The 18,582-nt window shown below is 35.4% G+C and overlaps 1 protein-coding gene and 1 non-coding gene across 9 annotated transcripts in view; both read left to right on the top strand.

Moving 5' to 3' along the window:
* The window catches only part of TMEM116 (transmembrane protein 116), a 51,756-nt gene that overhangs the window by 6,154 nt on the left and 27,020 nt on the right, over positions 1-18,582 (top strand). For 4 of the 8 annotated variants that reach the window (XR_009692818.1, XM_061141790.1, XM_061141791.1 and 1 more), the window contains exons 1-4: positions 2,913-3,064; positions 3,627-3,673; positions 4,152-4,215; positions 9,566-9,697. Coding sequence is in view for 6 of the 8 variants with exons in the window: in XM_061141790.1 (XP_060997773.1) it covers positions 3,017-3,064; positions 3,627-3,673; positions 4,152-4,215; positions 9,566-9,697 (291 nt within the window). In the remaining 2 variants the exon portion in view is untranslated. Of the gene's footprint in view, positions 1-2,912; positions 3,065-3,626; positions 3,674-4,151; positions 4,216-9,565; positions 9,698-14,509; positions 14,600-18,582 lie in introns of those variants that run through there. The other 4 variants (XM_061141787.1, XM_061141786.1, XM_061141788.1 and 1 more) reach the window with 2 other exon arrangements.
* Positions 3,934-4,038, top strand: LOC133058099 (U6 spliceosomal RNA). The gene has a single exon (XR_009693222.1). It is a non-coding gene; the product is annotated as a U6 spliceosomal RNA (small nuclear RNA).

The raw sequence follows: 18,582 nt of genomic DNA, 5'->3' as shown, positions 1-18,582 counted from the left end.
CTAATTTTAAGCCTTTGCCTGTGAATTCCCTGGTGGTCCAGTGGTTGAGGCTTTTTGCTTTCACTGCCACAGCTCAGGTTGGATCCCTGGTTGGGGAACTAAGATCCTACAGGCTGTGAAGTGCAGGAAAAACAAAATAAAACCTGTTGGCCAATTTTTAAATTGGATTGTATTATTGAGTTATAGAAATTCTCTATCTATATACAAATCCCCTTATTAGACATGTGGTTTATAAATACTTCCATGGGTTGTCTTTTTTACTGTCTTGATGGTACCCTTTGAAGAACAGAAGTTTCTAATTTTGAAGAAGCCAATTTATATATATATTTTTTTTTTCTTTTGTTGCTTGTGCTTTTGTTATCTAAGATGAAATTGTCTAATAAAAGAATTCTCTTGATGTCCCATTAATTTTTTAAATGACCTTTCCCTGTTTTCCCATTAACCAGTTTCCTATTAGTAGCACTGTACTGTTAAGAGTAAGAACTGTGATCAGACTGACTGAGTTTGAATGTAGGTGTTATCACTTGATAATTCTGTAATCAGAAGGAAAATGACTCAACTTCTTTAAGCCTCAATTTCTTCATCTGTAAAATAGGGATAATACTTCTTACCTCAAAGATTGTGTTGAGGATTAAAATGCTTACATAGAAAACACTTGATAATTGGTAATGATTATTATTAGAAATTTTCTTTAAGTACTATTTTTGCTTAATTAAAACACTTTATTACATAGGTTTTTTTCTTGACTTTGTACCCACTGCAGTAACTTGATTCTGGTAGAAATTTAGTGAATATCTGTTAAATTAAATTGATGTGTCATATATACTAGTAGGGCTTCTCAGGTGGTGCTAGTGATCAAGAACCCACCTGCCAGTCCAGTAGACTTAAGAGACTCAGGTTCAATCCCTGGTTTGGGAAGATCCCCTGGAGGAGGGCACAGCAACCCGCTCCAGTATTCTTGCCTGGAGAATCCCACAGATAGAGGAGCCTGGCAGGCTACAGTCCATAGGGTCACACTGAATCAGACATGACTGAAGTGACTTAGCACACATGCACATATACTAGTGCAGAAGAATTGATGCTTTTGACCTGTGGTGTTAGAGAAGACTCTTGAGAGTCCCTTGGACTGCAAGGAGATCCAACCAGTCCATCCTAAAGGAGATCAGTCCTGGGTGTTCATTGGAAAGACTGATGTTAAAGCTGAAACTCCAATACTTTGGCCACCTGATGCGAAGAGTTGACTCATTTGAAAAGACCGTGATGCTGGGAAAAATCGAGGGCAGGAGGAGAAGGGGACAACAGAGGATAAGATGGTTGGATGGCATCACCGACTCAATGGACATGAGTGTGGGTAAACTCTGGGAGTTGGTGATGGACAGGGAGGCCTGGCATGCTGCGGTTCATGGGGTCGCAAAGAGTCAGACACGACTGAGCAACTGAACTGAACTGAACGTATACTAGTAGACCATTACATTGCAAACTGGGATGTGTTTTAACTTGCTAAGGAGCTAAGGAAAAAGAAAAGAGAAAACTGAAAATATATATCACCCACTTCATCATTTGGGCTTGGATTAGCCCTTGTAGAAAAGGATTTGGAAGGATTATGTTTCCAAAGACATTTCAGAGGGGGGAAACAGTGCTAAATATACAGACAGGGGATTAATTTATAGAGAAAAATAAAAAAGTAAAGCCCCAAATGTTGGTTGGTGGCATAAGCCATTTTAGAAGAGAGGCCGAAAGAGAAAAATTTTCTTGCCAAGAGTAGCAGACTGATTTGCCGTGACTGTTCTCTGAACAGTTTGACATTTGTTCTTGACTGAGACAGGAGTCCTTTGTTCAAAAGCATTCTCTTATCACTTGGTGAGACTGTCATTAGTCCCTCACCCTTATTAGATAGATGTGTGATTAGAGGCCTCAAAACGCTCCCTAAGACTTTATGGTAGGAGTTTCTGATCCAGAAATACACTGGTATTTTAATTTGTTTATCTAATAATTTAAGCAAAGTGATTACAGCCTACCTCCACTTAACAATGTCCTGTCTTCCATTGCACAAGATATTCTTAATTTCATGTGAAAAAATGAATAACATATTTAAGTTACTCATGATTGAATTTACATTATCATTAAATATTTGTGAAATGTCTGAGGGAATGGTTAGATGAAATATAAATAGTTATGTAAATGAAATATTCTTCCTTCTGCTTTCTCCTTACCCCAATTTTTGTCCAAATTTTTCCAGTTCTTCCAGATAATGTTCAAATGACAATCAGTGTACATTATTTTTTGTGACAATTATTCAAGATTTTGGAATTCAAGTTATTTTTCTTACTATAGTATAAGATCCTGGAAGTCTATCTTTTTTGTCTATCTGTATCTTTTTTGTCTTTATATATGTCATACCAGTGTTTTATACAAAGTTGATATATAAACATAAGCATATTAAATTATGTAATTTAGTAATTATATGGTGGGAATTTTGGTATAATATTTAAGAAAATGTTAATAGTAAATAAATATGAGACATTAATAACCCCTTCTTCTTTCACACCTTTTCCAGATATTACTAAAAACTTGCTAATTGAGTGAATATACAGTCTCTCTTCCCCAATATAGGCTATTATCCCTAAACAGGAACAGATTTCAAACAGAACTCCCTTCTTCCCTATTTTTCTCTCCGTTTTTTCTATTCCATTTCTCCCTTGCAGCTCCGTTTATCTTTTCTTAGTGACTCATTCTGTGTACTTTTTATTATTCCTACCTCTTGCCCCTTAGGATTCCTAATGCTTTTTAGAACTTTGTTTCCTTGTCACCTGCTCATTCTGTTTTTGTTCTTTCTGCTTGGCTTTCTCCTCCACTTCTCACTACTTTCTCTCTCCTTGCCCTCAAGATACAGGGCAGGATTGGGTAGGGAGGGGCCCAGCTGGGTTAAGGGTGGAGCTACCTGTTTACTGCTTGGAAGTCAGAACCTGAGCAGGAAGGATCAGGCTGCTTAAATTTGGCTGAGGCTGAAGCCCGTATGGCCTTCCTCCTGGAGACGAGCGTTTTGGAGGACAGCTGGGATTTGGTGAGACTAGGAGCAGCCACTGGCTGCTTTTTTGTCCCCTTACTTCCTCCCTGTTCTGTGTTTTTCACCAACAGTATCTCTCTCCGTACAATTAACTTTTCTTCTTCCTTTCCCCCTGTTGCTTACTCTTCTGTGTTTTCTCTGTCTGGCTCTCTGTCAGTCAACTTCATTTAGTGTCTGTTTGCCTTTTCTGTTACCCATTCTTTCCACTTACCTGACTGTTTTCTCTCAAAATTTAACTTTTTCTACCTCTTCTCCATTTTATTCTTGACTTTATTAATTTTCTCATCCAACTCTTTTTTTATCCAGTCATTTTCTGTCCACCTCTCTATTCTTTTTATCTTAGTGTTTCCCAGCAATGTAGCGATAAGGGAGGAAAAAGGGCCAACCTGGCTTTCCAGGGGCCTATTCACCCCTTTTACTCATTTTCAGACCTAGTGTGTTTTGATTAGGTAATGAAGGGTTTGTGCTCTGCACAGATAGTTAATAAATAGTGAAATTAGAGTAAGGTTGAATATTAAAATTTAAAGACTTCATTTTATTTCCATTTTCTCTTATTTAGTTTTTTTCTGCAATACAGTGGATACAGTTTGTCATGGCCACTCTGAGGTAAGTCTGTTTAATCTCATGTAATGTGACTTTTCAAACTACTGCAAGCAGAACTGGAGAATTCTGTAGTTTCTATATCTCTGCCTCCACCCCCTGGGGATTTACTTTTATTCTTTAGAGAGATATGCTCTTCTTTACCATGCTGATTTTTTCTGATTAATAAAATGTAATAACATCAACAATTACAATAATAAAAAACAGATTGAAGAAATCAAAGGACATTTTGGTCAACAGGATTGATTTTCAAAACCAGTTGCAAAGTGCTCACTTTGGTAGCCCATATACTAAAATTTGTAACAATACAGAGATTAGCATAGCCCCTGCTTAAGGATGACACACAAATTCATTAAGCATTCCATATTTTTAAAACGGTTCAGTTTATTTTATATCAATTATATGTCAATAAGTATATAAAAACATAGCAAAAACAAAGGAGCCCCAATTGTCCTGTTTAATGATAGTCTTTTATCTCTGTCAGTGTTGTAGGTTCAAGTTCACTTATTGCCTATGCTATATTCCAGAACATACAGAAATCTCCAGAGGTAAGCAATCTGTTTTTGTGTTGGATTTGAATTTTCAGTGACTTAGCCTTTGAAATAAATGAGGTGGGTGTCCCCTGTAAGTGATGGAATAATTCTATAAGTTGCTTGTAAATTTGTCATTTTGATACACTGGGATGCTTTAGACATTGCCAATAGATCTCCCTTTTTTTTTAGGTAGTTATTTTAACTATAATTTTTAATACTGAAGAATTGACTAGATGTGGATTAGTGGATAAATGTAGATTTTTTTTGAGTATGCATTAACTATTAAAATCTAGGAAGTGGAGTGTTGTTTGAAGCCTATAATTTGCTCTAGGCATGGTAGGGTCCTGCCAAGAGGTGAGTTTTCTTTTCTTTTCTTTTTTTTTTGAGGTGAGTTTTCTGATGTTGATATCTTGGTAAAATTGCTAGTGGGGCTGGAAATAGTTCAAAGACTGCTATACAAAAGATATTTATTTTGCTGTTCTGGCCTTCTGGCAATTACATTAATGGTGAAAATATAACAAAAATACATCCTGTGTAAAACTAATCATACCAAAAAAATCCTTCCTTTTATTGAGATGTAATTGACAAATAAAAATTGAATATTCTTAAGGTATTAAGAAACACCAACCAGGGAGTTCCTTGGTGGCCTAGTGGGTACGTTTCTGGGCTTTCACTGCCTTGAAAAAATATTTTAAGAAAAATGTAAGAAAACTTTTTTAATCAGGCCAGGTGGCACAAAATTAAGCAAAATGTAATTTAGAACATGTATTAGAGAGCTTTTGTAATGTAGAAAATGTTAATGTTAATGTAGAAAAAATTAAATGTTAATTAATTAATTAAATGTTAATGTTAATGTAGAAAAATTAAAATTAGGTTTCTTTATTTGACCCACTTTAACTCTGTATGTTAAATACTTTATCTTGTTGGTCCTCATCATTGTCCTATGAGAAGAATGGTATTAGCTCAGTTTTGCAGATAAGCAAATTGAGGCTCAAAGCCATGAAATAAATTGTTCAAGTTACACAGTAAGTAGCAGAGCAGGGATTTTTCAAAAGTCTAACTCTTAACTACAATCCCCCTTCAAATTAAATGCAGTTTTTCATAATTATTATATTATTGGTACATATGCCCAGTATTTTAAATACACTCTTCAGGACTTCCCTGGTAGTCCAGTGGTTAATACTGCGCTTCCTCTGCAGTGGGTGTAGGTTTGATCCCTGGTTGGGAAAGTTCCACATGCTGCTTAGGGTGGCCAAAAAAAAAAAAAAAAAAACATTTTTCATTTAATCCTTAAAATAATCCTGTGACGTGAAGTGAAGTGAAGTCGCTCAGTCGTGTCCAACTCTTTGCGACCCCATGGACTGTAGCCTGCCAGGCTCCTCCGTCCATGGGATTTTCCAAGCAAGAGTACTGGAGTGGGTTGCCATGGCCTTCTCTGGTCAGTCATACTACACTGTTTTATTTATTTGTTAAAACACATTTTTAACAACAAAAACACATGAAGGCATAATCTGAAAAAAAGATAATTATTAAATTAATAATTATGGTAAATTGGAGAAGTCCATGGGAAATCTTTGAGGGGACTAGCTGATTAGACAGTGACTCAGAGAGGCAACCTTAAAAGAGAAGAAAGTGGCTTAGGTCAGCCAATGTTAAAAAAAACAAAAGGCAGATGTACTTCACTACACTTGTATGACTTCATTTCCTTATGAAGATCACTTTTGACATTCTTTGTAACCTGATTTCACTAGAAATATTGGGAAGCAGGGTTTTGGAAGAGTGTTAATATGGATTGCTTTAGGTATTTTACCTTACCAGGTAGACCTGGACCCAGAACCTTCTCAGGGAAAGTCTTTCACATAATGCATTCTGTCTCTGCATTTTATTTTGCTCTTGATTTTAATTAGACAAGTATAAATATATGGGTTTTTTTTAAAGATTTTTCTTTCATGTTTAGGATCATTATTAAGCTTTTTCATGTCTGTCTTAACTGCTATGCTGATTGTATTTTTATTGAAACATTTTTTATTTAAAAAAAAATTTGGCCGTGCCATGTGGCATGTGGGATCTTAGTTCCCTGACCAGGGATCAAACCAGTGCCCCTTGTAGTGGAAGCATGGATTCTTTACCAGTGGACCACCAGGGAAGTACCTTTTTAAAAAAGTTTTAGATTTTTTATGTTTTGTATTTTTCTTAAAGTGTGGTCTCTATCATACATTTCTTTGTATTACCTTTTATATAGTATCTTGTTAAACAGAAGGGGTGACATGTTTTTTTATTTCAATAATGGATGCATCAGTTTTGTTTTTGAATGGTATATACTTTACACATACATTTTTAGAAATATTATTTATTTATTTGGCTGCTCCTGGTCTTAGCTGCAGCACACGAGATCTTTTAATTGTGGCATGCAAACTCTTAGTTTCGTTATGTGGGATATACCTGGATCACCTGCATTGGGAGTTGGGAGTCTCAGCCACTGGCCCACCAGGGAAGTCTCAGGTTTTGTTGTTTATTTGATTTTGTCTCCTATTACTAGAACTCATGATTTTCCAACCATGAGTGAAAGTATATAAACCTCTTTTTATCCTTTATTTCTCCACGAATGACCTTAGGTATGTTTTAATGAGCAGCGGTTCCCTATGTTTAAGGTTATTTGTTGAATCATTGACTATAATTATGTTCTTGCTCACAAGAGCTGCTTGGCTGCCTTTCTGCTCCAGAGTTTATTTTGTATTCTGTTTTAATTTTTTACCCATTAACAGTTATAAACTTGTGGTAGGTCATAGACCAGTAAAATCTGTGAAAGAATTTAGTTTTTGCATTTTTGAACTTAACATAGATGGGATAACACTGTATTTTTGAGGATGTATTGCTTTGTGATTAGCTTTTTTTCCTCATTGTTACTTCTGAGGTTTCTCCACGGTGTTGTGTATAGCCCTGCTTCATTTCTTTCTCATGGATGTTTAGCATTCTGCGTTATGAACATACCACAGTTTATCTATCTGTGCTAGTATAAACAATCCGGTAGGTGTCTTCTGATGCCCACATGCAAAAACTTCTCTAATGTATTTACCTAATAATAGAATTGCTATAGGATATGGATATCCCGTAGATAATGCCAAGCTTTCTTCAAATGGTATCCCGTAGATAATGCCAAGCTTTCTTCAAATGGTTGTGCCAGCAGTGTATGAAATGTCTTGTTGCTTCATGTTCCCCTCAGTATTTGATATTGTCAGACTTAAAAATTTTTTGCCATGGGTGTGTAATATTTGTCCCACTGTAGATTTTTTAAAAAATGGAATTTTATTTATTTTTGACTGCGCTGGATCTTCGTTGCTAAATGTGGGCTTTCTCTAGCTGCAGTACGCAGGGGCTATTCTCTAGTTGTGGCGCACAAGCTTAGTTGCCCTGAGGCATGTGGGGTCTTAGATCCCAGACCTGGAATTGAACCTGTGTCCCCTGAATTAGCAGGCAGATTCTTAACCACTGGGCCACCAGGGAAGTCCCTGTCTCATTGTTGATTGATTGATTTGACTTTTGGTCCCCTTGTAGTTTATGATTGATTGACTTTGGTCTCCTTGTAATTTTAATTTTTTAATTTCCTTGATTACTGACTGGGTCAGATGTATTTTCACATGTTTATGGTTATTTGAATTTCTTTCTTAACTACCTGTTCAAATCTTATGTCCATTTTTTTCTATTAGTTTTTCTTATTGCATTTTAAGAGTTTTTGTTTTTAATATTGTTTGGACACTGTTCCTTTGTTAGTCATATGTGTTACAAAGATCTCCCACTTTGTAGCTTGTCTTTTCACTTTCTTTATGGTATCTTTTGACAAATGTTTTTCATTTTAATGTGGGCAAATTTTTAACTTTCTTTTAGAATTTTGTTTAGGAAAAACTTTCCCTAAAATTGAAGCCATTCTTCTATATTACCTTTAAAAAACTTCTTAAAAAACCTTTATAGATTTTTGTCTTTCACATTTAGGTCTTTGAACTAGTTGAGACTAATTTTTGAGTGTGTGAAATAGAAAGTTGGGGCCCAATTTTTATCCATATGGATACCCAGTTGTTCTAGTATCACATTTTGAAAAGCCTATTCTTTCTCCACCCAGAAAGCTACCTCTGTCATGTATCAAAAGTTTATAAATCTTATATATATATATTTACATGCTTAGGCCTGTTTGAGACTCCATTCTGTTCTGTTGATCTGTTTGTCCATTTCTGGGCTAATACCACTGTATCTACTTTATATTGTATCCAGCTTTATATTGTTTTGGTATGTGTAAGATAAGTCCTCTTTCTCCTTTTTCTTGAAGAATGTCATGGTTAACTTGATATTTTGTGTTTCAGTATCAAATTTAGAGCCAACTTCATCAAACTATACAAGAAAATATGTTGAGATATAATGATTTACATTTAATCTGTGTATCAGTTAAAGGAGAACTGACATTTTCATAATACTGGATCTTACAGTTCATGAACATTCACCTTATCTTTGGGGTCTTTTAATAAACATTTTATAATTTTCTCCATGGAGGTCCAAAACTGTTTTCAAGAAAGTTGGAGGGTGTAGACCAAAAGGAGAAGGATACTAGAAAGTGAGACAGACAAACTTCAGAATGTAGTTAGAAATTGAAAGACAACATATATAATTCTTGCTGGTATTTTTCTCCATCTTGACTTCCATGATAACCATAGTTGATAACACTGTATTGTATAATTGAAATTTGCTCAGAGAATAGAACGTAAATGTTAAATGTTCTCACACACATTTATGTTATATAAATAAATATGTGAGATGATGGATGTGTTCATTAGCTTGAGGCGAAATCCTTTCACAGTGTATATATACATCAAATCATCACATATACTTTAATTATCGTATAATTTTATTTGTCAGTTACACATCAGTAAAGAAAAATTGCAAATTAAACTATGTGACAATTTAAAAACACTTGTTTTCACGTTCTTTGTGTTCTTAACCGTATCCTAAAACACTCAGATATCATTTCTTACTGTTAGAAGATTTTGGCTATGCAGCTAGAACACTTAAATTTCCCATTTGAGGTATGTCTCCATTATAAAATTTTTCATTTTTTCGTTCTTTCCTTTGACCCTGTATCTGAGGAAGGAATGTCTCTTTGAGAGAGAAGTTCCTCTGGTTCCAGAACAGTTGGAATAATTAAGATTACAGATTCCTTCCTGCCTGGATTATTCATTTAGATTCCCTACAGTTAGCCAGTAGCAGAGGTCCCAGAGAAATTGTGCCCAGTTTTATACGAGAAAGGTTAAACATAATTGATTGTTACATTCTTTTGACTGCATCATTTTTGAAAGTATGAATTTTCTTGCTTTGACAGAGAAGACCACTCTTTTACCTGAGCTTCTCTGACCTCCTCTTGGGGATATACTGGCTCACTGAGGCACTTCTCTATGGAAATTCAACAGCCAATAAGGACATTGTCTGCTATAACCTGCAAGTAGTTGGACAGGTGAGTACTACTAGATTGTGACAACATCTTATATGAAAGGCACACTCTGATCTAAGTAAGAAGTGAAGATAACCCATCCTGGAAAGTGGGACCCTTTTATTTATTGTTACACTTTGAAATAATAGCTTTTACTGTTTTTCCACATTAAGAAACTACTTACTGTAGAAAATTTGGAAAATATGGAGAAGCAAAAAGGTAATTAAATCACCCAGATATAATTACTCTGTAATATTTTGTGTATATTATGTATTTTCAATCTTCTTCTCTATAGATAAATACATTTTAGAGCTAATATAATATATTAGTACTCTTATAATCTGCTCTTATTATTCAACATACTCTGACCATATTTTCATGTAATGGAGTATATTTCAACATCTTTTGAGATTATTGCATTTTTTATTAATATAATAAATGTTGACTTTTAGAAATACTACATATGATTATATGTAAGTTATATATCTTTCATAGATTTTATCAGTGGATTAACCTACCTAGTACTATCAGTATATAATGCTTCTGAGACTTAGGATGTGAAAAAAGTAGAGGTTAATGTGCAGTCTATACTCACTGCTAGTTACTTCGTCTGGGAGTTGTTGCTAGAGGGGAAATTTGTTTTAATTTAGTAGGAAAATACTGATATGTAATTAGTGATATGAACTCCAGGTACTAATAATATGTTACCTGTCTCATATGAATTTAAGTATCTTAGAGACATACTTTATTCAGTCCTGCTTATAACCTCATAAATAGGGTTAAGGCTGTATTTTCTCAGGTAATAAAAAATTATTATAATATTATAATCTTTGTTGTTCAGTCGTTTCAGTTGTGTCTGACTCTTTGCGACCTCGCAGACTGCAGCCCTTCAGGCTTCCCTGTCCTTCATTCAGTTCAGTTCAGTTGCTCAGTTGTGTCCAGCTCTTTGCAACCGCATGGACTGCAGCACACCAGGCTTCCCTGTCCATCACCAACTCCCGGAGCTTGCTCAAACTCATGTCCATTGAGTCAGTGATGCCATCCAACCATCTCATCTTCTGTGTTCCCCTTCTTCTCCTGCTTTCAGTCTTTCCCAGCATCAGGGTCTTTTCCAATGAGTCAGTTCTTTGCATCAGGTGGCCAAATATTGGAGCTTCAGCATCAGTCCTTCCAGTGAAAGTTCAGGGTTGATTCCTTTTAGGATTGACTGGATTGATCTCCTTGCATTCCAAGGGACTCTCAAGATGATTCTTCATTCAGCACACAGTTTGAAAGCATCAGTTTGGAGCTCAGCCTTCTTTAGGGTCCACCTCTCACATCTGTACATGACTACTGGAAAAACCATACCTTTGACTATATGGACCTTTGTTGGCAAAGTGGTGTCTCTGCTTTTTAATATGCTGTCTAGGTTTGTCATAGCTGTCCTTCTAAGGAGCAAGTATCTTTTAATTTCATGACAGCAGTCACAGTCCACAGTGATTTTGGAGCACAAGAAAATAAAGTCTGTCACTGTTGCTATTTTTTTCCCCATCTATTTGCCATGAAGTGATGGGATCGGATGCCTTATCTTAGTTTTTTGAATGTTAAGTTTTAAGCCAGCTTTTTCACTTTCCTCTTTCACCTTCATCAAGAGATTCTTTAGTTCCTCTTCACTTTCTGCCATAAGAGTGGTGTCATCTGTTTTTTCTGAGGTTACTAATATTTCTCCTGGCAATCTTGATTCTAGCTTGTGCTTTATCCAGCCTGGCATTTCACATGATGTACTCTGTATATAAGTTAAATAAACAGGGTGACAATATACAGCCTTTGATGTACTCCTTTCTTAATTTTGAACCAGTCCATTGTTCCATGTCCAGTTCTAACTGTTGTTTCTTGACCTATATACAGGTTTTTCAGAAGGCAGGTATGGTGGTCTGGTAAAATTCTCTTTAAGAATTTTCCATAGTTTGTTGTGATCCACACAGTCAAAGGCTTTATCGGAGTCCATGAAGCAGAAGTTTTTCTGGAATTCTCTTGCTTTTTCTGTGATCCAGTGGATATCGGCAACTTGATCTTTGGCTCCCCTGCCTTTTCTAAATCCACCTTATACATCTGGAAGTTCTCAGTTCATGTACTTTTTTTTTTTTCATTTATTTTTATTCGTTGGAGGCTAATTACTTTACAATATTGTAGTGGTTTCTGCCATACACTGACATGAATCAGCCATGGATTTACATGTGTTCCCCATCCTGAACCCCCCCTCACCTCCCTCCCCATCCCATCCCTCAGGGTCATCCCAGTGCACCAGCCCCGAGCACTTGTCTCCAACCCGGACTGGCGATCTGTTTCACACTTGATAATATACATGTTTCGTGCTTGAAGGCTTTTGAGCATTATCTTACTAGAAAAAAAAAATCTGCATTGGAATCCTGGACCTGATTAACTTTGTGACCTTAGGCAAGTACTTCATCTTTCCAAACTCAGTCTCCTAAATCTATAAAACTGTCACTAATAACAATTACCTTGTGTTTGGCACAGATATGATTAGTGTTACTTTATTTTTTGAACTTTATTGAGCTATGTATTCAAAAACTACATATATTTAAACTGTGCATTTTTAATATATGTATGAAATCCTCACCGCAATCAAGTTAATAAACATTCCTATTTCTGTCTCCCCTTAAAATTATTTCAAATGTTTTTTCCCTTAAATGCATTGTAAATAGTTGCTTTTAAAAATATTGGTTGGGGAGAAGGAAATGGCAACCCACTCCAGTATTCTTGCCTGGAAAATCCTGTGTACGGAGGAGCCCGGTAGACTACAGTCCGTGGGGTCATGAAGAGTCAGACACGACTGAGCGACTTCGCTTACTTTCTTTTACACAGGATTAAAGGAGGCTCCATGATGACACTTGGTTCCTGCTGAACACATTTTTCTCAAGCCTTGAGCTGCTAATGGCTCAGCAAACCAATATGTCTTCCTCATGAAAATGTTTTTCTTAATAAGCTATATTAATGAAACTCTGTATTTGCTTGGAAATCTGCCTGTCTTCAAGATTCATGTCAATTGTTTTATGGCCAGAGATGACTCCCTTTGGCCAATTCTATCTCAAAATGCTTGCTAACCAGTATAGAATGCTTTGCTAAAAACTAAAAACTATCTCAAAATGCTTGCTAATCAGTATGTAGTGCTTTGCTAAAAACTAACAGGGGGCACTGTTTATGTCCCCTTCTGATGTCTATGTCAGAAGCTTTCTCTATCCCTTTGCACTTTAATAAAACTCTGCTATACACACACAAAAATAAAAATACTGTTTGGATGTTTCCAACATCTGGCTCATTTCTGAGTTGGTGTTTGATGATTATCTTCTCCCAAGAGAGTCAGTGACATTTTTCTTTTCTTTATATATAGAATGTAATTATAGAATGTAATTATCGTATCATCTTTAGGCAGTGGTTCAGATCTCAGTCTATTTCTCTAAGCCTTGGCTGTGCTGTTTTGGGACTACCATGCTCATGCATGGTGTAGGGGTTAGGCTGAAACTTATATGGAATCACACACAGAATCAGAGCATCCTCATTTCTGACTCTTATCATTTCTGGGATTCTCCCTATGCTTTTCCACACCTTCCTGCCTGATGGGAGCCCTTCTCCGGTTTCTGTAGCCTAAAGGATGGGTTTCTATTAGAGTTTTAGGTGCCTACATTGAGCAGCATCATGATTGGGGTACACATTTGAGGCAAAACTGTGAGAGAGAAAAAGTTTGGGAAACTTATTTCTGTGCAGTTCACTTCTTCACATTTGACTCCCTTCTGTAATCCACTTTTGTTTACTTTTCAGAGTCCTCAAGTAGTTAATTTTTATATTTTTACCAGACAGTTTTTCTTTGTAATCAGTGGAAGGGATGGGCTATAGAGGGCTTAAACACAGTATCTTATTTATTTAATGAATTAATTGTAGTTTTTGAAATTGTGGTAAAACACATTTAACATAGAATTTTCCATTTAACCATTAAAAAATTTTAGGTTTTGGTAAAAATACATAACAAAATTTAGTATTTTAGCCACTTTTAAGTATACAGTTCAGCAGCATACATTCACATTGTTGTGTAACTATTATCACTATTCACCTCCAGATATTTTTATTATCCCAGACTGATATTCTTTATCCTTTAAATAATACCTCTCCATTTCTTCTACCTTCCAGCCTCTGGTAACCACCTATGAATTTGACTACTCTGGGTACCTCATGTGTGTTCTAAGTTGCTTCTTGTCTGACTCTTCATGTCCGACTCTTTGCGACCCTGTGAACTATAGCCCATAAGGCTTCTCTGTCCATGGGGATTCTCCAGGCTAGAATACTGGAGTGGGTTGCCATGCCCTCTTCTAGGGGATCTTCCCAACCCAGGGATTGAACCCACATCTCTTTTGTCTCCTGCATTGGTAGGTGGGTTCTTTACCACTAGCACCACCTGGGAAGCACTGGGTACCTCATATCAGTAGAATAATACAGTATTTGACCTTCTGTGTTAGCTTGTTTCACAGAGCTTAATGTCTTCAAGGTGTATCCATGTTGTAGCATGTGTCAGAATTTCTTTTTTTTAAAATTTAAGATATAATTGATGTATAATATTTTATTAGTTTCAGATGTACAACATAGTGATTCACTTTTTAATAGATTATACTCTGTTTTGTTTAAAGTTATAAAATATTGGCTATATTCTCTGTGCTGTATAATATATCTTTGTATCTTGTTTATTTTATACATAGTAGCTTGTAAGTTGTTCATCCCCTACCCATTTCTTGCCCCTCCCTCATCTGTTTTTTTCCCACTGATAACCACTTGTTAATTTTCCAGGCGAGAATATAAACTAGTGGTTACAATCCGTACGATCCCAGAGAGTCACACAGGACTGAAGCAACTTAGCACAACCAGTTGTTTTATTAGGTATATCTCTGAGTTTGTTTCTGTTTTGTTATATTTATTCATTTGTTTTATTTTTTAGATTCCACATATAGGTAGTAACATATAGTATTTATCTTTCTCTGATTATTTCACTAAACATTATACTTTCCCCTTCCATCTATGTTGTTGTAAATGGCAAATTTTCATTCTTTCTTATGGCTGTGTAATATTGTATTGTGTGTATGTATGTGTATATATATATATATATATATATTTATTTATTTGTACACCACATATTTTGTATTTATTCATTTGTTGATGGACAGTTAAGTTTCTTCCATATCTTGGTTATTTTAAATAATGCTGCTATGAATATTAGAGCTTGATATTGTCTTTTCAAATTACTATTTTCTTTTTCTTTGGCTATATATGCTCAGGAGTAGAATTGCTGGATCATATGGTAATTATATTTTTTTCAGGAACCTCCATATTGTTTTCCATAGTGGCTGAAACATTTTACATTCCCAACTGTTATAGGGTTCTCCTTTTCCCCACATCCTCACCAGCATTTGTTATTGGTGGTCATTTTTGTGATATCCTGACAGATGTGAGATAATATCTCATTGTGGTTTTTATTTGCATTATCCTGATAATTAGCAACATTGAACATTTTTTTGTGTGCCTGTTGGCTATCTGTATGTCTTCTTTGGAAAAATGTCTATTCAGTTCTGCCCATTTAAAAATTTGGTTTTTTGGCTTTTTGATATTGAGCTGTATAAGCTATTCATATATTAGCTCCTTATTGAATATATCATTTGCAAATATTGTCTCCTGTTCTGTAGTTTGTCTTTTCTTTTTCTCAGTGGTTTGCTTTACTGTGCAAAAGCATTTAAGTTTAATTAGATCTCATTTGTTTATTTTTCTTTTGTTTCTTTTGCATGAGGAGACATCCTAAAAAATATTTCTGTGTCAGAGTATTCTGCCTATGCTTTCTTCTAAGAGTTTTATGGCTTCCTGTCCTACATTTAGGTCTTTGATCCATTTTGAGTTTATTTTTGTATATGGTATGATCATAGTTGTTGTTTGGTTGCTAAGTTGTGTCCAATTTTTTGCGACCTGTTGGACTGTAGCACACTAGGCTCCTCCTTCTTTCTTTCTTTCTTTCTTTCTTTTTTTTTTTTAGGCTCCTCTTTCCATGGGATTGCTGAGGCAGAAATACTGGAATGGGTCGCCATTTCCTTTTCCACAGATCTTCCTGACTTGGGGATCAAACCTGCATCTGCTGCATGGCAGGCTGATTCTTTACTGCTGAGCCACCAAGGGAAGCACTATATGGTGTGATAAAATGTTCAAATTTCATCCTTTTACACATAGCTGTCCAGTTTTCCCAGCAACATTTATTGATGAGTATCTTTTCACATTGTTTATTTTTGCCTCTTTTGATAGATTAATTGACCATAAGTGTGTGGTTAATTTCTGGGCTCCTTATTTTGTTCCATTGATCTGTGTGCCTGTTTTTATGCCAATACCATACTGTTTTGATGACTTACCTTTGTACTGTAGTCTGAAGTCAGAGAATGTAACAACTCCAGCTTTGTTCTTTTTTTTCTAGCTTTCTTTGGCTATGCTGGGTCTTCTGTGGTTCCGTATAAATTTTAGGATTATTTGTTCTAGTACTCCTAGATATTTTCATAGAGATTGTTGCATTGAGTCTGTAGATTGCTTTGGATACTATGGACATTTTAACAATATTAATTCTTCCAATCCATGAACATGATGTACCTTTTCATTTCTTTGTATCATCTAAAATTTCCTTTGTCACCATTCTATAGTTTTCAGAATATGTCTTTCACCTCTTTAATTAAGTTTTTTTTTTTTTTTTTTTTTGGATGCTGTTTTAAATGGAATTGGTTTTTTTGCTTTCTCTTTCTGATAGTTCCTTCTCCAGGGAATCTTCCCGACCCAGGGATCAAACCCAGGTCTCTTGCATTGCAGGCAGACACTTTACCCTCTGAGCCACCAGGGAAGCCCATATAGAAAAGCAACAGATTTCTGTATATCAACCTTGTGTCTTGCAACTTTACTGAATTCACTGATGAGCTCTAGTAGTTTTTTGGTAGAGATTTTAAGGTTCTGTATGTGTAGTATCATGTCATCTACAGATAGTGACCATTGTACTTCTTCTCTTCTAACTTGGAAGCCTTTTCTTTTTTTTGTCTGATTGTTGTAGCCGAGACTTCTATTACTATTGAATAGAAGTGGTGAGAAATGGCACCCTTGTCTTATTCCTGATCTTCGAGGACCACTTTTCACTGTTGAGTGTGATATTAGCTGTGGTCTTGTCATCCATGACCTTTATTATATTGAGGTATAGTTCCCTCTATACCCAGTTTGTGGAGAGTTTTTTTCGTAAATGGATGTTGAATTTTGTCAGAAGCTTTTTCTGCATCTATTAGGATCATGATTTTTTGTTTGTTTGTTTGTTTTGGGATCATGATTTTTATTTTCCTGTTTGTTAATATGGTACACCACATTGACTGATTTGTGGATATTGAACAATTCTTGCATTCTGGGATAAATTCCACTTGATCATGGTGTATGTTCCTTTTTATGTATTGTTGAATTTGGTTTGTTAATATTTTGTTGAGGATTTTGATATCTAATCTCATGATTATGTTGTTACCTTGGTATGTTTTTTTCATGTTATGTTTGGTTTTATTAAGTTTCTTGGACATGGTGGTTTGTATTTTCATCAAATTTGAAAATTTTTTGGTTATTATCCCCTCAAATATATTTTTTTTCCTCCCTTCCTCTCTACTCCTGCTGGAATTCCAATCCCATATTAGGGATTATTAGCCTACTTGTATTGTTACATAACTCACTGAAGTTTTGTTCCTTTCTTTCAAAGTCTTTTATCTCTAGGTGTTTTGTTTTACTTTCCATTTCTGTGTCTTCAAGTTTACTAATTTTTTACAATTTCTAATTTTCCGTGTTTTAAATTCCATATATTTTTCATCTCTAGACTTTCAGCTTGGATCTTTTTTATATCTTTCATTTCTCAATGTTGTCCTAATGCTTTCCTCTACCTTCTTGGACATACTGAGTATATTTACAGTAGTTCCTTTAACTTTTTTTTCCTAATTTTTATAATCTATGTTGTTTCTGGGTCCATTGCTATTGATTAATTTTTCTCTTGACTATGGGCCATAATTTCCTGCTTATCTACATGACTTACAATATTTTAATACACACCAGATATTATAGATTTTATATTGTTGAGTATTGGGTTTTATATATACATATAAATCCCCTTTAAATTCAGGAATTTTGTCTTCAGTGTAGTTAACTCTGAGTTTGTTTGATCCTTTGTTTTTTTGAAGGCTTGCTTTTAAGCTTAGTTAGGGCAGTATTTCATGTACAGCTAATTTGGTTTGATTAGTAGGGCAGTACTCTTCTTATGATTTTACATTATTATTCTCCAATACTGCCATTCAGCCTATGGATCAGGAAGTCTTTCCACACTGGCTGATGGAGACACAAGCTATTCCTTTAGGGATTTTTTTTTTTTGAAGGTTGTTCTACATACTCCTTTCTGGTGCTTCTTTTTCTGTTCATGGTTTTCTCTCCCATGTGTATACTTAACCAAAGACTTGAAGGTACCTCTGCAAACTTGCAGAGCGCTAGGTTTCTGTGTATCTGCCTCTTCTCTGATAATTTGCTTCACACATTTTAGCTGCCTTGGCCTCTCTGAACACTGAAATCTGTCTCAACTCACAGACAGCTTATTTCTTTTGGATTCCCCTTCACCACACTCACTTTGCCCAGCTGGTTAGCTGGGTTCAACTTGTTTGTTTTTCTTTTTTTCGGGGATTACTGTTCTGTACTGATTGTTATCTGATATTTGAAAACAGGGGGTTTTCATGTATTTTTGTCCAGGTTTTAGTTTTTTAAGGCTGAGGTGCAAATTCTATTCCTTTTATTTCATCAAAGATGGAAGCAAAAGTTCCTTCTCTTAGATTTTTGTC

This window comes from Dama dama, chromosome 5 (assembly GCF_033118175.1).
Source record: "Dama dama isolate Ldn47 chromosome 5, ASM3311817v1, whole genome shotgun sequence".
Classification (NCBI taxonomy): Eukaryota; Metazoa; Chordata; class Mammalia; order Artiodactyla; family Cervidae; genus Dama; species Dama dama.
This window is presented reverse-complemented; position numbering and strand designations above follow the sequence as displayed.